The sequence below is a fragment of the Agelaius tricolor genome, unplaced genomic scaffold, assembly GCF_023055355.1.
Source record: "Agelaius tricolor isolate 1412-34295 unplaced genomic scaffold, bAgeTri1.0.p SCAF_28, whole genome shotgun sequence".
Taxonomy (NCBI): domain Eukaryota; kingdom Metazoa; phylum Chordata; class Aves; order Passeriformes; family Icteridae; genus Agelaius; species Agelaius tricolor.
In genome coordinates, this window is record NW_027269288.1 from 4,293,731 (window position 1) to 4,318,614 (window position 24,884).

Here is a 24,884-nt window from a genome sequence, read left to right on the forward strand (position 1 = left end):
TTCCGCCCCAGCTCGGCCCCGCCCCGCGGCCCCTCACATCCGCGTCCGGAGGCGCAGATGGGCGGAGCCAGGTGGGGCCGAGTACCGGGGGTTGCGGCGGGAGCGGGCCTGGGGCCGGCCGGGCGGGCGGGCTCTCCGCGGTTCTGTTAGTCACGAGAGGAAACTGCCTTCTCTTCCGGCAGCTCGGCCCGTCGTGCCGCGGATCTCCCCTCGCCCTCCCGCGGGCCGCGGCCTGCCATGACCAGCATCGGGGATCTCCCTGAGGACGTGCTGGTGGAGCTGCTGTCGCTGCTGCCCGCCCGGGAGCTGCTCCGCACCTGCCGGCTGGTGTGCTCGCAGTGGCGCTACGTGGTGGACCTGAACACCCTGTGGAAGCGCAAGTGCCAGCGCGACGGGTTTTATCGTCAGAGCTACGACAGGAGCATCTCTGACTGGAAGATCTTCTATATGCTCTGCCACATGAAGAAAAATTTACTGAAAAACCCTCGTGCTGAAGGTTGGTTTCGTTATTTATAATAAAGGACTAAGAGTTTCCGAGCAGTCTGAATGAGTCATGCCTCAACTACTGCTTGTGCTGTGGGACTGTCCAGCTATTGCGTGTAGCTCTGCTACGTCAGATTTATAGCTCAGTTCCTGCAATACTTTGTGGTTTTAGCCAGAAAAATCTGGAGTCATAAGGCCCCAGTACAGCAGGCAGTGACAATTAATTTGCACTGCAAGTACAATGTGGTAGTGAAACGATCAGGGATTGGGATTAAACATTTGGGCAGCTGGAGAACTTTTGTTACCAAAGACTTGACTAATATAACTCCAATAATCCTACTTTATTGCTGCTGCTGATTTTCTGATGAGATCAGAAATCTGCTACCTGCTGTCCTAGATGCTGACAGCCACACAAAGGTAATGGCAGCATAATGACAGGAGTCACTTACAGCTGTAGGAAAAATACAGTGCATCTGAAAACATCAGGTAGCTTCCTAGCATTCTCCTACTGCTGATTCTAACAAAAGCTGAGATCCTGCTGGTAGCTGAAATGAGGTGCTAACCCTCACCTTGGACATCTGTGTTTTTAGAGAACTTCCAGCACTGGACACTTGATGCCAATGAAGGAGATAAGTGGAAAATTGAGGATCTGCCTGGAGCTCATGGAAGTCATATGTCAGACCCCAGAGTACACAAATACTTTGTCACTTCATATGGGTAAGGACTGGATTCCAATAATCTGGAACTGGGAAACCTGCTTCCTCCCACCTGTCTGAAAAGGCACCATGGTTAGAAGGCTGGTGGCAGGTCCTGAACCTTAGATCACCTGGGGGAAAAGGAAGGAGCTTCATTAACCCTTTATGCCAGTTAATCTAAAGAGATGGGTACTGCTGAGAGAATTGATCACAACAGGTGCTAAATTTCTCTGCCTACCAGGAACTTCCTGAAATTTTTATAGTTAGGATAATCCACATGGGATCCCTGCTTCTCCTCTCCCAAAGGTGGTAGAGAAAGGTTGATTGAGAAACTCAGTCAGCTGTACTTACATGACAAGGTGAAAGCTCTGTAACCTTCAGGAGTGGTGGGTGTGTCACACAAACAACTTGTAAAAAAGCTGTCACCAAAGGAGGATCAACAGCTTTTACAAGCACTAGGCACTGGTTTCCTGTTACTAATACATCAATACAGAGACCCCTCTTAATCCAGCTTGTAGATTCTTTTTATCTTGGGGTGAAGCTAATTCCGTTCATTTTCTTGTCAGGTTCTGGCTATGGATAAGGCAGGGTTTAGCCAGGTCAGCTTTGTGGGCCTTCAGGATCTGGGTGGGTATTAAAGCTGTCAGGGAAAGGACAGCAAGAGAGAAGTGTTCTGTAGAACTGTGAGTATTCCCATGTCTGTTTCAGGCCATGCCTCAAGTCCCAACTCATTACCCTGGATAAAGAAGGCTATTGGAATCAGCTGATGGATGAGATACGGCCTGAAATTACAGTCAAGGACTGGTGAGTGGAAACACTGAAAATTAGAATTTCTAGCATTGGTCTAGAGGTAAGCTAGGCTTCTGGAGCTTTTCATGCCATAAAATCAGTTCTTTATTCTTTGGGCATTATTGAGTGAAGAAGAAGCTGAATCTAAACTTACTCAATGGACTGCACGGTGGCAATCCTGTGAAGGGTGGGATAGCTGTAAGTTCCACAACTTCTCTATAGCTATGGGGATGACACTCCTTTACTCCTTTTCCTCTGCAGACAGGGATCCCCTTGGAGACTGCTTTTGAAAAATAAAGACCACTGAATGCTGTGTATACAGCCCTGCTCCTTGATTCCTCCTGCCTCTCCAGGTACGCTGCCAGGTTTGACTGCGGGTGCCGCTACGAGCTCACCGTGAGGCTGCTCTCCAGAGACTGGATCTGCCTGGAGGAATTCCATCCTGAGCCAGTGGTCATTGAGCAGTGGAGTGATGCCAAGTGGAGAGAGGTGAGCAGCAGCCAGGGAGGCAGGAGCTTTACAGCAGTGTTGTGACACTGGTGTGTTGCAAGTCTTACTTGGCCAAAAGTGCCAGGGGACTTTCTCTGCTCTTCAGCCTCCTCTGTTCTATAGAGAAAGTGAGCCAGTCCTTGCTGTTGATGATGCTGAAGAAGCAGTAGTGTCCTGAATGAGACAGATACTATTTTTAGGTGCCCAGAATTTTCTGTAGAGTATTCTGTGGGGCTTCTGTGATTTTTAATGCCGTCTTTTTAATTGTTTCTTGGTTTTATGTAAGATTCTGTCTAAATAATTAAATAACGAGCAGATTTCAGGGCTTTTTTTCATCAAAAAAACTGTTTTAAAACTACTGCATGGATAGCCAAGTATTGCAGACTTAACTTTTCTTAAACTGTTACAGGTGTTTAACTGGTTTGATTTGCATTCTGCAAATTAGATGTTTGCAGACTTAACTTTTCTTAAACTGTTACAGGTGTTTACCTGGTTTGATTTGCTGTACATTCTGCATTAGATGTTATTTAGGCATGCACTTAAAATCAAGCTTAATGTTAGCTTAACACAGATAGGGTTTTGGGGAGAAGGCTGAGTGAGAAAGGCTTCTTTCCTCCCCCTGCCACCCCCTCCTCCCCCAAAAAACAGGGTATTGGTGCACTTTCAATGAAAGCTATTTAGGCTCAGGAAGAGCTCATTCTAAGACTCACACACTGTGGTTTTCTGAGCTTCTAGGTGAACACTGATTTATTTAGGAGGACTTATTAAAATTAAGAGGAATTCTCTTTTCTGTGCAGATTTCTCACACCTTCCAGAATTACCCAGCAGGAGTTCGTTACATCTGGTTCCAGCACGGAGGCCAGGACACGCAGTACTGGGCAGGCTGGTACGGGGTCCGTGTGACAAACAGCAGCATCACCATTGGGCCCCCAAGCTCACTGTGAGGCACTGTGCAAGGCTTTGCTTTTACCTCAGGACTGGAACCAAGTGGCCTCAGGTGCACTGTTTGCCTGTTCTGTCTGGGTGTGTTCTAGCTTTGTCTTGCAGCTCTTTTTCACAGTAGAATTTCAGCAGGCCCAGCCCTTTAAAGGGTGTTCTGTCTTCATCTTCCATTCTCTTCTATCATGGATGCTACTGCAGTTACTGCTGCCCTTCCAGAGAAAAACTGGGACAATTAAATATGAGATCTATCTTTTCTAGTTAATACATTATTATGCTAACACACACAGTCTTAAAGACACTTTCATGTTTATGGAACATAGGAAAGATAAGGCTAAAATGCTTAATTTCAGATTATAAATGGTATCTACAAGGACTCTGCCACAGCTTGTCTTGTATGGTATTTTCTTTCCTGTTTCAGTGTTAAGATGATCTGCATCAGACCTTTCATAGCATCAGGAAACTGTTACTCCTTGTTCCTAAGTGCTGTGTCACTGGTAGTGAATTCCTTACCCTTTCTCTAAGTGTGTATGATCAAAATGATCCAAAACAGTCCCTTGGTGTTTGAATAAATAGGTAGAGACAGAGGAGGTAAGAAATCCCTTCAAGCAGCTGCCTAACAACACAAGTGCCTTTTGATTGTGCTGGGCTTTTCTCACCTCACTTTTGGTTTATACTGAGCAGTGTAACCCAATATAAAATGTTAAAGCAGTGCCCAGAGTTGATCTATAATGTTCCTACACTTGTTACTTGGAGGAAGCAGGAGGTGCTGGACAGGCCAGTGTACCAAATTCTCAGACAAACAAGCTCAGCTTGTTTGAACTGTCTCCCACCCTTATATACCCAGAACTAATGTTAAGGCCATGTTCCATCTCCTCTGACAGGTGTAGGATTATTAGTGCTTTCCTTGCTTATTCTCAGTTAGGAATAGGATACTTGGCAGGTGTCCTTGCTGGACAGACAAATTCCACATTGCTAATGCCACCTCTGAGTGAAAGGGGAGAGACCAAGGTTGTACAGCCTTTCATAGGAACTGACAGAGTCCACATACAGGCCAGAAAAGAAAATAAAAATACTTCTTTGCTGAAGAAGGGAGCCTGGTTTTGACAGAACTCAGCCCAGTTCAACTGGGGTAAAACTTGGTATTTATTGAAGACTGCTTGGGATGGTCACAGTGGACAGACACTACATAAGGCCTCACTCCCCCTTAGCACAAGTGTTGCTCTCGTGGATTGTGTGACAGCTCCTGGCTGTCTGTCACTGCCTGTGTGCAATGGAGCTGCCCTTTCCAGGTGAGAACTGGACTGGTAATAAAGCACTGACTCCCCAGGGATGCACTGTATCAACACCTGTGCTCTCACACAAGTCAAGATGGGAACAGGCTCTGGCTCCCCATTCCAAGTCAGTTCTTTTATACAGTGGTAAGAGCACTTGAAATAAAGAGGCAGCAGCTGCTCTACATTCACCCAGAAGGCCAGCTGAAGAGATGGTTATCAAGATACAGTTTGTGACAGATCTTACTCCACTGGAAGATCAGATGAAGCTTGAAGGCAAGGAAGATTTGAAATCAGGTGCCTTTGTGAGCTCGCTCTTCTACGTAGAGCTGCATCTGGAGAGAGAAACAAGCAACAGTCCTGTTGGTATACAGGTAGGTGAATGGAAAAAAAAAAGCCTGCAACAGCTGAATAGGAAGTGCTTACACCTTCCCCCATAACCAGGTTCCCTATTTTACTATGAGGAGTCTTGCCCTGCTTTGATTACTGGCACAGACATCTGCAGGACTAACCCACAGCTCAGCAGCATGTTTTAAAGCTGTTACACCACAGAAAACTGCAGAGCTGATGTCAGAGCATTGACAGTTCAGAACCACAGCAGGTTCAGCACCTCTTGGGCAGAATGCCCTGCTCACCTTTAGGATGTCAGATGTCATGGTTTTCAGGGGAATGAGCCGGGGGTCGTGCATGTGCACGTCTTGCTCATCAGCGAGGATCCAAGGGAAATCCTGGGGGCAGGAACACAAGGAGGTGTTACTGGCAGAACCCAGCAGTGCTGTGAAGTGAGCTCCTCCTCAGCCCTTGTGTAAAGTTGAAAGAGAGACAGAGTGGCTGAGGGAAGGAACAGGTAATTCAAACCTTCCCCAACAACAAAAGTTAACGCTTGTCCCTGACGCTCAGCATAACTGTCTTCAGTTACAGCATCCAACTGAGAGGTGAACTCACTGCACTCACTGCAAAGGTGACATCTCACTTCTTTAAAAGATGCACTCTCTGCTGTCCTGAGCTACCATGCCCAGTTCATTACACCAAGATTTAACTGCAACTCCAGAATGCTTAAGGCATGGTTTCCATCCTGGCCTGCAAGAATAAAGGTGGGTCTGCTACACCACAAGTTTCCATTACTAAACAGTGCAGAACAGACTTTGATTTTGAAACAATTTTATACTTTGCTAGCTTTACTTCTTGTGCCTTAGGACACCTAAAATAACTTGACTCAGGAAAAAAGTTTCTCTGTATCTAAGCAAGAATTCTTTAAAAATAATCTTCCTTTAGAAAGTGTTCTGCACACAGTTTCCTGTAAGATACAATCTATTTGTGCCCCCAAACCTACTCATTACTTTAATCTTAGTCTTTCTTGCTTTTTATACAAAAGTGGATGGTGGGTAAGGGCTGCTTTTTTGCTCGATTAAATTCAAGGGCCTATTCTACATGCCTGAGTATTTCTAAATGTCTGAGCAAGCACTGGACAGGAAGTATTGTTACAATCTATTTCAAGACTCGAAGTTGTGTTGTTACAATCTATTTCAAGACTCGAAGTTGTGTTGTTACAATCTATTTCAAGACTCGAAGTTGTGTTGTTACAATCTATTTCAAGACTCGAAGTTGTGTTGTTACAATCTATTTCAAGACTCGAAGTTGTGTTGTTACAATCTATTTCAAGACTTGAAGTTGTGTTGTTACAATCTATTTCAAGACTTGAAGTTGTGTTGTTACAATCTATTTCAATTGAAGTTGTCTGCAGTGGTGGCCGTGTGTGGCAAATGTGCTGTCAGCTCACCAGCATTTACCATTTCACCACATTTCAAGTACAGTTATGATGTGCCTCATGTGACACCAATCTCCATGTTCAAAATATCTCTCAGCCTCAACCTTAAAGATGCTCTGCAGCTTCTCACACACAGTCAAGTGCCCAAGGATATCACTCACCTTTATCACCTGGATCTTTTCCATGTTGCGTGTGGCAGCCTCCCGTGTGTGAACCAGAACTGTGAAGGTGCAACCTAAGAGAAGTGTCAGGTTCCAGCTCAGGGCACAGCTCCCAGAGGATCAGCCAAGCCAAGCAAGGCCAGGCATGAGGCTGTTTGGATCCAGGTGACATTTACCTGGGGGGTTGTTGTCCAGCACAGCATCACACACGCTGATTTTCAGGATGAAGGCACGCAGTAACTGCTCCACGTGGGACAGCAGGGACTCAGAACTGTGGAGGAGACAGCACTTGTTACTGGCAAAGGCCTGAAGTTGCTCCCAAAATGTCTCCCAGGGCTGGGTGTTGGATGCCAGGGGCAAACAGGAGTGGAAACCTCACCTAATGGAAAGAAGAGGTGGCTGGGTGATCTCAAAGACAAATCTCTCCACGGGGTGGTGCTCTTTGTCCAGAATTACAACCACAACTTTCTCCACATCGTTCTGCAGGAACCAAGACAGAAAAATCCCTTCCTTCATATGAGCTGCCCACAGTGTGCTTCACATTCTTTGATGCAGTGGAGTACACTCAGTTGTTGGGGCTCACAGCACAAGCCCTTATCCAAAACCTGACTTCAGATTATTCTTAGCAATCAGAAGAAAAATGTTTTTGCAAAGCCATTTCTTGCTGGGAGTTAAGCTGCCAGCTTGTGGCTAGGGCTGAAGGAGATGAAGTGTGCTAAACTGTATGTTCCTCCAGATCCTGTTTTGGAGCAAAGGAGGAAAGGCACAGCCATCTCCCTGCATCACTCTGGGGTGGACACTGATGAAGTTAAGATCCATTCAGAGCCTTGTCCAAACAGAGCAGCTTTGTACAACCCCAATTTAGAACAGACCTAATTCCATTTTCTACATCTGCATTAAAATTGTCTGTAAAGAGCAAGGCATACAAAACCTGCCAGCAGCCTCCTGAAATGTTTCATTGGTCACACTCTTTTCTCAAAAAACCTGGAGTCCAGGCCTACCTTTGCCTCCTGGTTCTCAGCAAAGCATTCAAACTGTTCTGCCACAACAGGTGCTTAAACTCTGGTAGGATGATGTAACTGGAAATATACAGACATGTGTCCTTGTGTGCTATATGAGACAGGCAAGGCAGGGTCTTAACTGCCAGGAAAGGTTATGATGTTTTTAGTTTTGTTAGGAACTTTTATCAGCTAGTATATTGTGTATGGTAATTTTTTTAAACAAATGTTGCAGTTAAGATGATATTTATGTTCTCTTACTTTCTATTGAACCCACTTGCAGTACTTTTACCAGGTCCCCAGTCTGAGCTCACCTTCTCCAGCAGAGGCTTCACACAGTGCAGTGTGTCCTGGATGTACTGGTTCAGCTCTGGGTGGCAGGACATCTGCAGCAAACACAGGAAGAGTCAGAGCTGTGTTGGACATGAGCCAGGACAATGCTAAAAGGGAAGATTTAAACAGAAGCACCAGTGTTTACAAGACATTCAAGTCATGCTTCAAATAGTGCTGGGAAATGCTGAGTTGCCCATTCAACTCAGCAATTGTTCAGGGCAGGGTTAACCAGCTGAGGCAGATCACTGCACCCATGCAGTTGTTGTGGATCTGGAATGTACACCCAGAACAGCACATTGGGAATAGCATATTCCAACCATCCCTGCAGTTGTGGATCTGGAATGTACACCCAGAACAGCACATTGGGAATAGCATATTCCAACCATCCCTACTTCCTAGTAAACATCATTCCTGTTACCCCACTGCACAGAGCTGGGGCAGCCTTCTACTGCTGTTACCCATGACCTGCTTGTCCCATGAGCACTTTTTGTATCCTCTCTATGACAGGAACTAAGCTCTCCTCAAAAATAAGTCTGTACATTAAACAATCACTTTGCAGAGTGTAACTTTTTTCTGGTGAGTGTTGATTGATCCTTGCTATTTTGCTTGTCCATGTGGCTGTCAGCTCCCAGGAAAATCTCCTACCTGGACAGGTACATTGTATTTTTTCCTCTTCTGAAAGATCCCAATAGGGTAAACTTCTCTGACATACAAGATGAGGTGAACAGCCACTTCCAGGAATTCTGAAAGAACATCTGCAACAACTGAAAAACACAAGTAAAGGATGCTGGAATAGGGTGTGGGAAAGTAGAGAAATACCAGACACTCGGGGGCCCTTTTTTTACAGGTTATTTTTTTTTCTGCATAAATTTCACCTGCCTCCTCTTAGCTGCAGAAAATTTATAGGGACAGAGCAACCCTCCAACACTCCCCCAAGCTCAGTACCCAAGAGGAGTGTCACAGGGCCCCCAGTTGTACACTTGGTACAAAACATTACCTTGCCCAAAGTTAAGGTCCTGCCGTGTGAGAGTGGTCATCTTCCCCAGACCCTGGAAGTAAGCACAAAAGGAATGGTTATCCTCTGGCTCCTGTATTATTGGATATAATATATACATATTATATATAATATATATACTAGATGAATATAATATTATTATATTCATCTAGTCACATCATGGAGCTGTACACCAGAAGACCCTGTGAGCCCACAGGGAGAGGTGTGAGCACCCCCATAAACCCAGCAGGTCCTCAGGGATTACCAGCAGTGCACAAACCAGTGCCACACCTCAGGATGAGAGATGATTCATCATTTCATTCCTGGGGTTTTCAGTCTCTCTCCCTTTCTGGGATACAGCAAAGTTCCCATATACAAGTATACAAATACTTTTTAGTAACACAAGAAACACTGGTTTTTTAAAGCTTCATAGTACTTGCCTTTTCTAAGCCCCATCTCTTACTGTAACACAAGAACTTCTCGGGGTTTTGGGTTTATTCTATTATTTGGGTTTATTCTATTCAAGTATACAAATACTTTTTAATAACACAAGAAACACTGTTTTTTTAAAGCTTCATAGTACTTGCCTTTTCTAAGCCCCATCTCTTACTGTAACACAAGAACTTCTCGGGGTTTTGGGTTTATTCTATTATTTGGGTTTATTCTATTCTATTATTTCACCTTCATGAACCATTGCTTGTCCAAGCTTGGAGCTGCATCTTCCACTGACACACCATCACACAGCTTCTCATCTCTTGCCACTGCCAGCACCTTCTCTTCTGAGTTTCTCTCTGCAGCCCCAAGGAACCCAAACCCTGCAGAGCTGCATAATGAAGTCAACTTTGTGACACAGTTTATGGAATTCCTCAGGTTGGAAGGCACCTGTAAGGATCATGGAGTTCAACTCCCTGCTCCTCACAGGACCACCAAAAACTAAACTATGTGACTTAGAGGATCATTCAGCTGCTCCTTGAACTCTGACAGGCTTGGGCTGAGACTACATCTCTGGGGAGCCTGAATTTGTGAGCAACAAAGGGCAGCACATGATTGTGACAAACTGACTTTGATGTGCCAACAATCAAACAGCAGATGCTGGACTTCAGCTTCCCAACAGCTTTCCCTGCATAGCAGACTCCATGCCTTACACAATTCAGGTCACATTGTGTACATACTTATCTATTAGAAACTTTATTTTGTTTAATTATTTTACCTCTGCAAGCCAACAAATTGTAACCACTAAGAGCAGCACCATTCATGAACTGTAGAGGTCTTTAAATGCCTCTAGAGCACTCTGGCTCCACCAGTAACTCAGTTGTTCTACAAAGACTTTTGACAAAACACAGATGTTCCAATGAGCTCTACAGACACTGATTTTCAAGCTGTTTCAGCTGCAACAAAACATGTTTTTCAGACCTATGAAGAATTAGTTCAACCTGCACAAAACAGGGAGCTACTTTCACCCCCAGTTTTTAAAACAGAGTTATACCCCTATATACAAGGACTTGCTGGAATATTAGTGATCTGCTACACTAAATAAAATTAAGATAGTTAAACATTTTTCCAGCACCCCAGCCACAGTGGCTCTCAAATTAGTACAAAGATCTGCAGAGATTTAGTACAAAGATCTACAATAAACAATCTGGTTCTAGAGGTTTAGGTTCACGTCCTCACTTAAACTTCATTCCTTCTTAAAGAGAGGCCCAAGCAACCCAAGGGATCCACCCTTCCACGCAGTCACAAAGTAGAAACTTGGCACTACACGCTCCAGGACTGTGCAGGCTGGGAGATCAAAGGAATCACAGAACAGTTAGGGTTGGAAGGGACCTTAAGCTCATCTAATTACAACACCCTGTGTGAAAAATGTGTATTTTATGACTGGCTTTTCGCAAATATTAAGATGAATATTATATGTGGTATGTTAGAAAGTTATGTTAATTTCTTAAATATAGCGTTAGGTTATAGCATATCATTTCTTAAATATAGTGTTAAATATAGTTTTAGGGTATAACATAATGTTAAAATAGAAACTATGCTATGTAAGTTACTTTTTTCAAAGAAAGGAATGAGGCACTCGTACCGAGGTAGCAGCCGCAGGACACCTGAATCTCTCAGAGAAAGAGAATTTATTGCTCTCTTATCAGAAGAAACAAACTTCTTCCTGCCTCACTCAGTCCTGAAGACACTGTCAGGATTCAGAGGAAGAAGCTGACACTGCCCAGACAGAATCCTGTGTTTGGATGGAATTTATGCATCATGGATGAGATGTATGAATATGCAACAGGCTGTTGCTTTTAAGGGTTAATCCTCTGTTAACGTGGGTCCTTTTTCGTGCTTATTTTGAAAAGTACCTGGATTGTCCATAACACTTTGTTCTTATTGTCTCGTATTGTCCTATATCCTAATTGTCCATATTTTGATTACTCTAATTATATTACTATTTTTCTAACCATTTTATTCCTATTAAACTTTCAAAATTTTAAAACCAAGTCATTGGCGTTTTTCACACCCTGCCAGAGCCAGGGCCACCCCCTCCACTATCCCAGGCTGGTACCAACTCCATCCAACCTTGGACATTCCGGGTACGGGGCATATCATGTTATAACCCAGCGCCCTCCCCGTGCCTATCACGGCAGCTCTGCACCCGCCCCGGGGCTCCCGTTACCGGCGATCCCTCACCCGGGCTCCTGTCACCGCCGCTCCCTCACCCGGGCTCCCGTCACCGCCGATCCCTCACCAGGGCTCCCGTCACCGCCGCTCCCGTGCCCGCTCCGGGGCTCCCGTCACCGCCGCTCCCTCACCCGGGCTCTCCTCACCGCCGCTCCCTCACCCGGGCTCCCGTCACCGCCGATCCCTCACCCGGGCTCCCATCACCGCCGCTCCCTCACCCGGGCTCCCCTCACCGCCGCTCCCGTGCCCGGGCTCCCCTCACCGCCGCTCCCTCATTCGGGCTCCCGTCACCGCCGCTCCCTCACCCGGGCTCCCCTCACCGCCGCTCCCTCACCCGGGCTCCCCTCACCGCCGCTCCCTCACCCACTCCTCGTCTCAACCACGCGAGCAGAAGGGAGAGCGGACGGGGACAGACCCCTCGAGCGCCCCGTCGCACCCACCGCACGGCACCGCTTCTCCTCAGCCTGGGAACCGAGCCTGGCAACCGCCCGCTTGCCGGTGCTCCCTAGCGGAACGGGGCTCCTCGCACGGCTCCGCTGCCGCCCAGCGCCCCGCCTCAGCACGGCCACCTGCCCCCGTGTCCGCCCGGTGCTGCTCCCCGCCCCGCTGTGCCCCTCCCGGTGTTCCCTCTCGCCCCGGCGCTCCCCGCTCCGTACCGGGCCCGCCGCCCCTCACACGGCCCAGCGCGGGAAGCGGCGGCAGCGCCTGCGGATGACGCCATGGCGGGGGCGGCAGCGCCCCCCGGCGGGCGGGAGGAGCGGGCGCGGGCCGGTCCCGCTGCCCCGCGGGGTCCCGGCACGGCCGCGGCTCCCCCGGCACGGCGGGGCTGGGGCTCGGTGCTGAGAGCGGGGCACGCTCAGCCTCCAGCGGCTCTCCCTCCCCGGGACCTTAACGCGGGGGAAGCCCTCGGGAGAGCGGAGCCCGCCGCACCGCGCAGGTGAGCGGGGCTCACCCGCTCCCCGCCTCCCCGGGCTGCCACGCCTTTGTCTCCGGTCTTTGTCTGTCCCGTCCGTGCACGGGGCAGGGAGCGCTGCTGCCACCTGCACCCTGCGCTCTCGCACCCAGCTCCTCCGCAGCACGCTGCCCTGGCATGGCCCCGCACTCCTCCTGTGACCCCCGCACGCCCAGAGCCCCTCCGCCCCTCCCAGCCCCACCTCCTCCGGCACCATGCACCCCAGTCCCGCGGGATTCCCCAAGTCCCCGATTCCTCTCCACATTCCCCCACTGCCTTCCCCCTGTCTCCTCCTCCTCTTCCTCCTCCTCCTCTCCTTTCGGGTTTGAACACCCCCTGCCCCCCGCAGACCTGCCTCCCCTCCGCCGCTCGCACAGCTCTGCCCTGCCCTGCCCGCCAGGCTCGCCGGACCGGCACCTTCGGACAGGTAAGCAGCGCTGCCCGCGCCGTGCTCACCGCCCCGGTGGATGCTCCGCCGAGCTGATTCCCCTCTGCTGTCGCGGGGACTGGGGAGGAGTGGGGAGCACCTTCCCACTTTCCGTGCGCCCCGGAGCAGACAAAGGCACGGACTGACGGGGATGCCCGGTCCCGCCGCGGAGCTCCGGTTACGGCGGCATCGCTCCGCGGTGCGGGCGGGCAGGGAGCTCGGACAGCCCCGGTGCCGGGGCGCGGTGCCTTCGGCCGGACCTATTGTCAGCCGTGCTGGGGAGCGGGCTCAGGACTCTGCCGCACGGGTCGCCTCCGTGCCCGGCGCCTCGCAGGGATGCGCGGTTCGGGCTCTGGGACTCACGTCCCACCGCCCCGCTGTGGGTCACTCCTGCCAGATTCCTCCCCACACCGCTCTGGGAAGCAAAGTCGCCCCGGACAGAGGCACCGTCCCTCTCTTAGGGCTTGAGCCCCTCGCACACCCCAGGGGAACGTCCCGGCTCCGAGGCAGCGATGCCGAGGGGAGACGGGAGCTTTTCTCACCGAGTCATTGTGTTTACAGAGCCGTGCGCTGCCCCTGCGTACCCGCGGCTTGCTGTCTGTTCTTCCTCTGTTGATAAAAGTGAGGTCTCGTTTCTGAATTAAATCAACTTGGCATCAGTTAATGGCTTATTGCAACTAGTAATTAATCACACAGAATTTAAGTGGCGCTTATCCGATTCACACCTGAAGTTTTCTGTCTGCTGGAGGATTTAATGGAAGTGGTTTTGTATTCCCATGTCCTCTCACTTAAAGAAGGAGGCATTAATTCTATATATATGGTTCAAAGTGAGAGTGTCATGCAAGGAAGAATGTTGAAAGCACAGCCTAAACTGTTTTGCCAGTCGAGACACATCCCTGTCTCCCTCCCAGCAAAGATCAGGGCAAATCTGCCCCATTCTTCCCCGTAACACTGGCGAGTACTTTCCAGCTGGGTGAGCAATGACCTCTCCTATTGATTGGGTCCCATTTGTCACCTGGCACTGGGCATGAAACTGCAGAGTCTTCTCTGCCATGCTGACAGCAAGCAACTGTATCTTGGGTGTGAATCTCAGGCTCGTTGCTGTTTTAGTCTCTTTATTGGGTAGAGCAGACTCTGTTTGATGGCAAGTCGCCTGTGATGGCTGTGAAGTCCCAGAGGGAAGCAGAGCAGAGGGTTCTGCATATTCATTCATGGGCCCCTCTTGCCCTTCAAGGCAGTGGCTTGCTGGGCTGACCTGTCCCTGGCAGATGTTGTGTGGGGAAGCTCTCAGGGCAGGAGAAAGAGTGGCTCAGCTGTGCCTAGGGGCATTTATTGACTCGAAGGTGTCCAGTGTCGACCGAAACCGGGGTGCTGGAGCTCAGCAGGGACTCGGGCAGCTCACAAGCCTGGGCTGCAGCAGAGGGAGCTCCCTGGGCTGTGCTGTGTGAACAGATGACTTCTGTCCTCATCAGGAGAGCAGAGCACAGGCTGTCAGTGGAGCTGATGGGTGAGGGGAGTCCCAACTAATGTTGAGTAAATCGAGTTTCAAGCGGTCACTGGATACAAACTGCCCCAGGGAGAGGCTTTGTGAAGGCACAGGGGTAGCAGCAACTACTGCTTAATGCCTTGGAAACCTGAATCCTTATGTCCTGTCTCTCCTGCCACTAATGCAATTGGTATGTTACTGAATTTGGCCCTTTCTATTCTGGAGGGCTGTCTGGGGATAGCAAAAGTGAGAGAAAACAGCACAGCTAAAGGAACCAGGTGTTTCAAAGGGCAAAGTGGAGGGGGTGTTCAGGTAGCCTGAATATCTGCAGAGAGGAAATGTCTTGCATCACAGTCAGGAGGGACAAAGAAACTTTGGAGTCCAGTAAGTATGAAAGGCAAGATAGGGAGGAATGGTGATGATGGAAGCAGGAAACCTAAAAAGCAGGGCAGCTCTGAAAAGGAACACAAAAGGACTGAAGATCTGTGAGCAGGGAGTGTTCTGTCATCCCAAGGATGTCTGGGACAACTGCAAAAACAACTGAAATGCTTTACAAATCTAGTGTGCAGGAAAGGTTGGAAAGAATAAAAATGTTAGTACTTTTGTTCTGGAAATGAAAAGAGAAGGGCAAATATTACCTGCCTGCTTTGGGAGACCCCACAAAGCTGGGATTGAGCTTTTAGAAATGGGAAAGTCTCTTGGCAGATTGTTTGTGAACCTTCCCAGCATTTGCCTCCAGAAACAGAAAAACAGATGGAAAGAGACCCAGCAGGGAAGTCAAATCTCATTTATCTGCACAATGCCATCCTCATGGCTCCAGCCAGCTCTCTGCATGTCAGCCACCATAGAGCCCACCCCATCCATTCTGCTCCAGGCCTTCTCAAGCCCATCCATCACCCCATGGCTCCTTATTTACAGGGAGCCTGGCACACAGAGCTGGGTTTATTGTCTGCCATCCCTGCCACACAGGCACATACACACAACACCCATGCAGATGCCCATACATTTTGTGTATTGCTGCAGATTGGGGTTGTCTGGAGTCCAGGAAATCTTTACACATGTCTGCCAAAGTCTGAGCTTATCAGAGCCAAAAACAAATCTAGCCCAGCACACGTGCTTGGGTCCAGCTTGGTTCAGTCCTTGAGCATAATAAATGCATCAAAGATCTTGACAATCTCTCAGTTCAAGGGTTTTGTTCCTCTTGGCTGTGACATGAAGAAATGTGAAAAGTTAAAGCTAGGACTGTCAGATATCATGTTTTAAGCAAGACACGTGAATGGATGAGGATGATCTAATGTTCCTGTTTTGTCAAATCCAAACCAAATACACCAGGAACATTTTCAGAGTCTATTTCAGAGCCAAGGTGACACAACTGTATTTATAGCAGAAAAACATGAGAGAATTTCCATGTACCTGCTCAGTCCATGGCTGCCTTGCAGGATTGCAAGCAGAGAGCAGAAAAATAACAATTATATTAGTGAGTAGACAGAGAAGACTTCCCACAGGGAAAATTATCCAAAATGCAACCTCCCACCCCCCTCAATTTCACTTAGGGGGTTGTAAACATCCACTGATGCCTTAACCCAAAATGGATCAGAAATTGTGGCTGGAAAACAGCACTGCAACTCCCTTCCCAGCCCTGAGTCCATACTGTGGGCAGCTCTTTGCTGTACTTGTGTTCATGTGAGAGGCAGATTTGCTGCATCAGGGGCCTTGTAATCCTGAGGGTCTGTAAGGCAGTGCAGGAAGAGGGTGGAGCAATAAGGTTGTAGGTCTGGTGCTGTGAGGAACCATAGGGGCAGCTTAACATGGCAAATACTCCCTCTATTTCCCTTACTAATGTATGAACCCTAAGAAAATGATGAATTCTGGGCTTTGTTGTAACATATGTGTTTCTTTAAAGCAATTTAAAGGCATTTTAAGTGGAAAGGCAACTCCTTACAAGGTCAGACTTCTTTCTGCCTGGTGTGTGTCTTGGGCAGAATTTCATCCTTTGCAGGCTGCACCAGCAGCCCAGGGCTAGCATGGGATTCTTTTGTGGACTGTGGTCCTGCTAGAAAAGAGGGTGAAGTTTATTTTGGTGCTCAGCCATTGAGGAACTTGCGTAGCATTTACATTCTCTGAAATAATCCCTTTGCCCAGGATTTTTGTCCTGGGAAGCTGAGAAGCCTCAGAGAAAAGGAAAACAATTCTTATCTCATTTGCTTCTCCTGTGTTGTGCTCATGTGGAATGTGGTTGGAGATTGTTCACCCACAGGTGATTGTTCCATTGCATTCTGCTGGGAGTTGTTTTGACTCATTGGCCAATCAGGGCCAAGCTGTGTGGGGACTCTGTAAAGAGTCACGAGTTTTCATTATTATCTTTTTAGCATTCTATAAGTATCCTTTCTGTATTCTTTAGTACAGTATAGTATTCTTTTATATAATAGAGTATCATAAAATAATAAATCAGCCTTCTGAGAACATGGAGTCAGATTCATCATTCCTGCCTTCGTCTGGACATTCCCAGCAAATACAAAAAACCTGAGCACTGAGAGCTAGGGATGCTGTTGTGTTATCTACCTGTCTTTTGTAAGTGTGAATTCTAGAGGGTAAGAAAAATGAAGGAGGTATGGAATTTTCTGGAATTAAAGGTAGATCAGGACATGGAAACAAGTGGTTAGGAGAAGGCTGGGACTGCTTTGCCTCTAGCACAGCAGTGTTGCATTAACCCAAAACTTGTCCATGCACTGGTTTGGTTTAGCAAACAGCTCAGATCTCCCCTGACAGCAGTGTAGCAGTGTAGGCTGTCAGGTAATGCAGGTAATCCACATTATTAATGCAAGATCCCCAGTGACAGCAAGGCGGTGACGTTAACCTGCCAGTGCAGAGATGAGGCAATCTGTGCTCCTACCTGCATTTTCACCCTGGTTTGTGCCAACAAGACAGCTGGGCTGCTTAAATAAACACCCCCTGTGCTTTGAAGCAGACCTTCTGTTTAACTGCCCTGCAGCATTTAGCTGCCTCCCAGCTCCCACTGAAAATCAGAATGTGTCTGGCAGATTCCCCATCAAAGGGACACGTCTGCGAGAGTGAGATTGGAGACACCCTTGCATTCTCTTTGCACTTGTTCTCTCCTCTTGGTATTTTGCCTACAGATGAAAAGGTAAGATGCTCTTTATAGCTCTTTGAGTTGTTCTGAGTGATGTCTTAATCCATCTGGTTCTTAAAGAGAAAATCCTAGGAAAAAAAAGCAAAGACCCCATGGTCTGGGGAAAAAGCAAATGACCCCATGCAGAGCTGTGTGTTGATATTTGTTCCAGTAGTTTGGAAGAAGATCTTAAATTTTTTTAATAGACTTAGCTGTCAGTTTGGTTTTCCTTTGTTCCAGGTAGCTGCCAATAAAATAGCATTTCTAGTGTTATGCCTTTGCAAGTGAGCTTCCCAGTGCCTCCTAAATCAGTCCTCAAGGAACAGTTTATTGTCTTTTATGGCCAGTAGAAATACCTGCTTTTTGAAAACTGTATGAAAAGAAGGCCCCTGTGCTGCCTGCCTCTTTCCAGGGAATGGCTGAACAGAAAATGTGTTCCCAGGCTATGAGCAGCAACAGAAAGGAATCCTGGAAAGGCAGGATTGGCTGGTGAGTGCATGAGCAGGGCTTTTACAATTAACAAGATGAAGGCATCTCTCTCTTAACTCCAGGATGCTGGGCTGCTGTGATGGCAAAGTTTTCACTGACTCAAAATTCTCCATATCTATCTCTCAGGCTGAAAGAAAAAGGGCAAAGGAAGACCCCAAGCCACTCCTAGTGTATTTTCTGTCAACTCCACAGAAACTGGAGTCAGAATTGGCTGAAAGGCTGTTACCTGCTGCCCTTCACAGGCTGCAATGGCTGCTGTCATGGTTTGATACTGGCCAAACACCAGGCACCCATGAGAGTTGTTTGCTCACCCTCTTATGCTATAGTTGGGCAGAGGAGAGGGAAAAAATTAACAAATTTAATTGAGATTGAGATAAGGGCTGGGAGGAAAATACTCTAAGGGCAAAACAGGTTCAAATTTAAAAGTATAAGGTAAATTTATTATTCACAGAGTCAGAAGAGGATAATGAGAAGTAAAAGAAGCCTTTAAAACACCTTTTCCCCTCCCCAGCTCTTCCCTCTTTGCCCCAACAGTGCAGGGAGACAGGGCAGGGGGGTTTTGGTCAGTTTATCACTCAAGGTCTTGTTCTGTTCACTCAGGGAAAGGAATCTCCTCTGCTCTGCCATGGCTTCCCTCCCACAGGCAACAGCCATCCCATAACTGTTGTTGTGTGGGTCACTCATCCACAGGGTGCAGTCCTCTAAGGCCAGGCTGCTCTGGTTTGGGAGCAGGACCCTCTCTCTGTTCAGGTCTCCTGCTGGATCCCAGTTTTCTCTGCCATCCACCCACTCCACCCTGAGCACTTTTCCCACAGGCTGTGAGGGGATCCCTGCATGCCCCATGGACTTCATGCATCACAAGGGCACAGTTTGTTTTAGTAGGGTCCTCACCACAGCTTGCAGAGGAATCTCTGCTCCGATGCTTGGAGCACCTGTTAGGAAAATTAATCCACAAACACCAGAGGTTTATGTCCAGAAAGGAGACTGAGGAGTCCTTTTTTGGCTTTATTCCAATAAAGGGAGAGGCCATGGGGCATTTCCCTGGGGTCTCTCCAATTTTTGGAGGATGCAGCCTCCTTTTTATCCCAATTTCCCAGCCACATTTCCCTTCTCTCTTTCCCCATTGGCTGAGGTACTTGAGAGGTTCAGACTTCCCAGAATGCCTGATACCAAAGATTTCCCTCTAATGTATAACCTTCCCTTTTCATTTTTAATTCTTACTGAATTTAGGAGTTTTTCTTCCCCATTGTTTCTTTCATCTTTCAATGTCTAATTTCCTTTATCAGCAAACCTAAAGTTTATTTGTAAAAGCAAATCTCTTTTTCCATTCATCAATCAGTGGAATCCTTCCCGTTGTTTCTTTTATCTCCCAGTGCAGGTTTTATCTACCAGCAGACCCACAAAGACAAATCTGCTATTCCTCTCACACCTCCTTCCCTTCCCTTTGGCTCTGTCGGACATGGTGGAAGTTTCTAGCAAGAATCCAGGAAGTTTTTAGTTTCTTACCCCTGTGGCCCCCTCCCCACTACCAAAAACCAGGCTGTGCCAAATCAACACACTGGCCAAGCAGAAAATCACCTGGAGGAGGGAGTATGAGCCCCTGTGATTAAGCAGCAAAGGGGTTCTCCTGGTGAACAGATGGAAATCAGGTGCAGCCAAGTGCTGAGGTGCAGGGAAGACTGAGATGGGGTTGAGTGAAAAGCTGTGGCTGTAACTCTGACAGTGTTTCTCAAGCATTAGCATAGGCCTGGTTTTGTGGCAGTCAGTATCCCAGGGAACTCTGTTTTTAAGCATGTCTTCATGCTGCCCAGAGAGAGAGGGACAGTCTGCAAAAGCTGCACTAGGAATGCTGCAAACTCCTTCCCCCATTTTGTGGGAAAGGACAGGGGAGAATGACTGAATAACTTAATTAGAGAATGTTCTGACTTGTACAGAGCACGAAGCCACAACGTCCCAAAGCCATGTCTTGTAACACAAACAAAAGGATGAAAGAAGACCCTCAAAAATATAACAGTGAAGCAGAATGAATGAGAACAGTCTGCAGCCACTGTGCTGGGGGACTCAATGAAACTTGGTCTCGATGTTCTTGGGACTTAAATTACCCTCCCAGTGACAGCCTTGCCTGGTGACCTGTGCAGGATCAAGGAGGGGAAGTGGGACAAGCTCAGGAAACCTCAGCCTGCCTCTGCCCCTTGGTCCTTGAGACCAGCATCCCCTGCTCTGCTGACAGCCTTTTTATTTCCCTGCTATGCCATGGGGTATCAGCACAAAATCTCCAGCGTTTTTTCTTTCTTTGCCCAATTTCCACCACCCTGAAGCAGTATGCAAGCACGTGTGGAAGTCTCTTGTCTTGAGCTGCTCAGGGCTGTTACTGGTCCTGTGTGGCCACCATCTGCCTCCAGTTCTGTTCATTTTGACATCCTCATTGCAAGAAAACCAGCTGTGAGGAGGGGCCGGTGCCCCTAGCCCAGGATGCCAGCCTGGCAGCTGGTGTTGTGCCAGCCTTGAGAGCTGTGGGCAGGAGCCAGCCCCCCCAGCCCCTCAGATGGTGGGCTGTGAATAGGAGGGTAGGGGGGCTAGTGGGGAATCAAAGGGAAGTGTCCTGCTGATTGATGACCTCATTTGCACATGAAACTGGGACCTCTCAGCCCTGCAGGCCCTGCACATGTGTCTCAGCTGCTGTAACCAGGGCTGGGAGGAGATAAGCAAAGAGGGAATAACTTGCTTCCACCTCAGGAACCATAATGGTTTTTATTTAAGTGTCTTAGGACTGAATCTTGATGGCTTTTACAGTTCCTAAGTGTTGGTTGGTTGCTTTTTTTTTTCCCTTTTTTTAATTGCAGGTGAGACAGAGCACCCATGATTATGGAAACTTCTTCCACCTTCTCTTCTTTCCTTTTCCTGTGCGTGCTGGTTCTTTCAGACATCAGCCTTGCAATCTCCCTGAACCCTGGCACAAAGCTCAAAAATGCCCCAGACAACAACCACCACCTTCAAAATCAAGAGAGGTGGCTGCAGCAGCCCAGAACTGGGCGCCATCACAGGCAAGGCTTGGCCAAGAAGGAGAGGATCCACTCCATGCCTTCCAGAGGGCAGCTGGCTGGGGAAGAGACCCTCAAGATGGGCAGTGGAGCTTCAGCAGTGGAAGAGCTGGTGGCAGAGGGACAGCCAGCAGCCCTGAAACAGAATAAGGACGTGTTCCTGGGGTTTGAGTCGTATCCTGAGAGGGAAAACCAGTCCCCAGGCTCTGAGAAAGGAAAGAAGCAGAACCGAGAGCATCGTCGGCACAGCCGCAGGGACAGGCTCAAACATCACCAAGGTATTGGAGCTCCAAGGGCAGCTGGGGCTGTTGTGGCACTGGGAATGAGCATCTCTTGGGTGAGGGCAAGAAGAGGCAGCTGTGGGGGAGCCACATGTGCGTGTGGAGGGTGGGGAGTGTGTGCCTGCTCTGGGGAGAAATGCACCAAACAAAAGAGGCACAAGAAAAAAGGGGAACTGCAGAAGCAAAATTTGAGTGCTGGCTGCAATTTTGTGAAAATGACCTAGTTTGTGTCACAGGGGGAGCTCTGAGAGACCCTAAGACTTGAGGGGCTGTTTTAGGGTGGTCTGTTTTGTTGTTTTTATTTTCCTTTTTAGCAAATGGCCCAATTTAGGAACAAGTATGTCTGAGCCATGCTCAATCTGTCCACTGACTTCAAAAAATAATGAGAATTAGAAAAAACAAACCCCTCTTATTTTGCTTTGAAGACCAGTTTCTTCTCACCAGAGCTTGTACTCTTCTATATTTATGCTGAACAACAACAAAACAAATTCAGATTTTGCATATGTGAAATTGCAGTGATAACTTTAAAATGTTGCTTGATTTTGACTGGGACTGCTTTCCTTTGCAGGTCAAGTTGTGGGTGGGTGTTTCTGTGGTATGAGCTGTGTGTAAACCTTGAGTTCTGTTAAAGAGAGGCAATTTGTGTCAATCTACACTATGTGACAAGCTGGGTGGCACGTCCTTGAGTTCCATCTTTCACTCCTCCCTGCCTCAGTAAGAAGAGCTCTATTGTTTTTTCAGAGGACTGACTAAACAGCTTGTGTTAGCAATATGAAAGAACATGCAACAAAACTGGTTTGAAGCAATATTTGCAGACTACAAACAGGGCTTATTTCTTGAGGTTAACTTAAGGTCTATATTTAAATTAAGACTTATGAAGAAGAGGGGCATATCTCATTCAAGTTAGGTAAGTTCTGACTTGAGCTAAACTGAAATAACTCACTACTAAAATCAAATAAGAATGTATTTACAGGTATTTGCAATAGCTTAATCCATTGGTTTAAAAATGGTTATATAGGTACATTTTGTACTTTTGAGACCACAAAAAAACATGTTTTGCTTCTTAAACAAGAGATAGATCTTCAGGGAGGTGTGATTTTGTATGTCTTAAGCATGCAAAAATCAAGCTGCATATACTCTGGACCTGATTTATCACTGTAATAGCTCATTACTCTATTATACAGTGGTCTAAAACAGCAGCTCAGGATCATGGAAGAGTGGTTGGCAACTGGATGAAACATGAATTCCTTTGACTCAAATCTGTCAGATGGAGAAAAGGGATGAGAAAGGTAATGCCACTGTACTTGTTGCCCTCTGCAGGGAAGACTCCTGGTGCTGGGCCAAGCTCCCTGTACAAGAAACCCAAAAGCTCTGAAGAACAGTTTCAAAATCTTCAAGCAGAGGAAGCTCCAAGTCTGACTCCCAGCACACTCCTCATTGCTGCACTGGACACAGCTGTTTCCACAGAAGAGCCTCCTGTTCTTCCAGCCACCTCACCACGGTCACAGGTAAAGAGACAGCTGGGAGTGGTTCTGTACCTCCAAGCCTTGCCTCTCCCTCAGATATCCAACTTCACTGAGTTTCAAGGGCCACAGAGACAGCAGGAGCACTTGACTGAAGTGCCAGCATATCCCAATGCTTGCTGCTCACCTTTTGCTCTCACACAGAAGCAGTGGAAACTTCCCTCTTGGCTTCAGCCTCGACAAGGGAAAGGTCTTTGCTTTTGAAAATGAGATGCCAGGAATCCCCAATGGATAAGACAGGAGTGGAGGAGGGGAGAGGCAATCATAAAGCCTTTTTAATGTAAAAGCAACATGAAAATTTGCAAAGACTTCAGTGTCTCTACAGGAGTGTAATCTGTTGTCTGTTTGGTTTTTTTGTGGTTTGCAGGCTCGCCTCAGACAAGATGGGGATGTGATGCCCACCTTGGATATGGCACTCTTTGACTGGACTGATTATGAGGATCTCAAACCAGAAATGTGGCCATCTGCTAAAAAGAAAGGTGCTAAACCTCCCTTCCTCTTTCCCAAAAGTCATCCTGTAAGGCTTGTCTATGGTTAGTATTCATAGATGTGCTGAAGGACAGGAGATCATAGTGGTGGGGGAAGAGAGAAGCAGCATAATGCTGACTGAGTTTTGTGCTCAGTTTCAGAATGTTTCTCATTTTGGATGCATATTTGGAGGACAGAGTAAAAATGATAAATGGAGAGTGGATAAATAGGGAGGAGATCTGACTACAAAGGTTTAGAGTTCAAACTCTTGAAATTTGAGGCTGGTTTTACCCTGGAAAAATATATTCTCCAAAATGAAAACACTAGTGTGAAATCTTTTGTTTTTTACACAGAAAAACGCCGCAGTAAGAGCCCCAACAGTGGAAATGAAACCACAACAGCTGAAGGAGAGCCATGTGATCACCACCTCGACTGCCTCCCAGGTCAGCAGCAGCCTGCCAGAGTCATTTCTCCAAACATGGGATGTTTGAAATCCAGCCCAGGTTTTAAGATGTGCATTCCAGTTTCTACTAGTGATAGGAAGTGGCATGCAAGGGAAGGGCAGAGGCTCTCTGGGTGTGCTGTGGGACCTGATGGTGTCTGTACAAGGGAGCTGGCATGGGTGTCTATAGCCCTGCAGGTAAGGGGACACCTGAGCTGTGCTGACCCCTGGTCCTGTGTTGCAGGCTCTTGCTGTGACCTTCGTGAACACCTCTGCAAACCACACAATCGAGGCCTTAACAACAAGTGTTATGATGACTGTATGTGCACTGAAGGTGAGTGCAGCTCTTTGCTCCCTGCCTTGCTTTAAAAGGCAGGTGTCTGCCAAGGAAGGCAGGAGCCTCCCTTGGAATGGAAAACATGAACCCCTTCCCTCCAAATTATTATAGCTTTGAAATTATGGGGCTTTCAGGCAATTATATGAGGAAAGGAATAACAGTTCTTTACTATCTATCTATCTATCTATCTATCTATCTATCTATCTATCTATCTTTATATCTATAGTTGTAGCAGGCACAGGGCCTGCAAGGCCTCCATGGAGTTCAGCAGCCTAAGATAGGAAATGCAGAGTCATGATGACTGAACCTAAGCCCCTTTTTCTGCCTTCAGACCCTTGCTTATCTCTCTGTAAGTCTATAGGTTACCTTCCTTTTGACCCTTACTATTGGACAATTTGTAAAACTCTTGTATCCTATATAAAGAGCTACTTTTGCCCAGCTTGGGAGAAGAGTGGTCCCTGAGACTTTTGCAGAGGCTGCAAATAAATACATCCTTGTGGAACCTCACACAGCCTTCTCCTCTCTCTCCCTGCATCTGCCTAAGGCCCTTAGCAAGCTAAAGAGCTGAAATCACAACATGAGCTGATAATCACTAAGAGCTGAGCTTGCTAAGTTAGCCTGCAGCTGGGAACTGCCTGGGAGCCCAGGGAAGCTGTGCTGGACAGGACTGTGGTGGTGTTCACAGGGCTCCCAGGACGAGGGAAGAGTTGAGAATCTT

At 47.6% G+C, this 24,884-nt stretch overlaps 3 protein-coding genes across 7 annotated transcripts in view; 2 read left to right on the plus strand and 1 right to left on the minus strand.

The window, feature by feature from the left end:
- Positions 1–8,016, plus strand: LOC139600819 (F-box only protein 44-like). Of its 2 annotated transcripts, XR_011682679.1 has the most exons (7): positions 1–71; positions 183–496; positions 1,074–1,200; positions 1,887–1,982; positions 2,321–2,456; positions 3,254–3,453; positions 7,880–8,016. XR_011682679.1 is itself a non-coding variant. In XM_071449298.1 (6 exons), exons 1-6 carry the CDS (start codon positions 58–60, stop codon positions 3,398–3,400), a joined length of 834 nt encoding a protein of 277 aa, XP_071305399.1. In that variant the 5' UTR covers positions 1–57; the 3' UTR covers positions 3,401–3,982. The 2 variants fall into 2 exon arrangements, 1 of the variants encoding a protein (XP_071305399.1); XM_071449298.1 differs by lacking the exon at positions 7,880–8,016 and having other exon boundaries at positions 3,254–3,982.
- On the minus strand, positions 4,524–13,146 carry MAD2L2 (mitotic arrest deficient 2 like 2). Of its 4 annotated transcripts, none has more exons than XM_071449303.1 (9): positions 12,999–13,146; positions 8,927–8,978; positions 8,575–8,693; positions 7,911–7,982; positions 6,978–7,078; positions 6,775–6,869; positions 6,599–6,672; positions 5,305–5,397; positions 4,524–5,004 (listed from the first exon to the last, which is right to left on the minus strand). In XM_071449303.1, the coding sequence occupies exons 2-9, from the start codon at positions 8,964–8,966 to the stop codon at positions 4,963–4,965; spliced, it is 636 nt and encodes a 211-aa protein (XP_071305404.1). In that variant the 5' UTR covers positions 8,967–8,978; positions 12,999–13,146; the 3' UTR covers positions 4,524–4,962. The 4 variants fall into 4 exon arrangements, with proteins under 4 accessions (XP_071305404.1, XP_071305402.1, XP_071305406.1 ...); XM_071449301.1 differs by lacking the exon at positions 12,999–13,146 and adding an exon at positions 12,247–12,335; XM_071449305.1 differs by lacking the exon at positions 12,999–13,146 and adding an exon at positions 12,031–12,184.
- Positions 12,835–24,884, plus strand: part of DRAXIN (dorsal inhibitory axon guidance protein) — a 15,712-nt gene continuing 3,662 nt past the window's right edge. Inside the window, exons 1-6 of the mRNA XM_071449297.1 lie at positions 12,835–12,969; positions 20,918–21,393; positions 22,717–22,904; positions 23,287–23,398; positions 23,741–23,830; positions 24,074–24,163. Coding sequence (XP_071305398.1) covers positions 20,934–21,393; positions 22,717–22,904; positions 23,287–23,398; positions 23,741–23,830; positions 24,074–24,163 — 940 coding nt within the window. The 5' untranslated portion in view covers positions 12,835–12,969; positions 20,918–20,933. The remainder of the gene's footprint in view (positions 12,970–20,917; positions 21,394–22,716; positions 22,905–23,286; positions 23,399–23,740; positions 23,831–24,073; positions 24,164–24,884) is intronic.

What these genes read in the sequence shown, in the direction of transcription:
- LOC139600819 (XM_071449298.1), top strand. An exon ending in TACTTTGTCACTTCATATGG is followed by an intron (nt 1,201 to 1,886) that starts GTAAGGACTGGA and finishes TGTCTGTTTCAG; the next exon opens with GCCATGCCTCAAGTCCCAAC. An exon ending in GTGATGCCAAGTGGAGAGAG is followed by an intron (nt 2,457 to 3,253) that starts GTGAGCAGCAGC and finishes TTTTCTGTGCAG; the next exon opens with ATTTCTCACACCTTCCAGAA.
- MAD2L2 (XM_071449303.1), bottom strand. Translation starts at nt 8,966, where the DNA reads ATGACCACTCTCACACGGCAGGACCTTAACTTTGGGCAAG. An exon ending in AATACAATGTACCTGTCCAG is followed by an intron (nt 7,983 to 8,574) that starts GTAGGAGATTTT and finishes TGTTTGCTGCAG; the next exon opens with ATGTCCTGCCACCCAGAGCT. An exon ending in AAAAGATCCAGGTGATAAAG is followed by an intron (nt 5,398 to 6,598) that starts GTGAGTGATATC and finishes TCCTGCCCCCAG; the next exon opens with GATTTCCCTTGGATCCTCGC.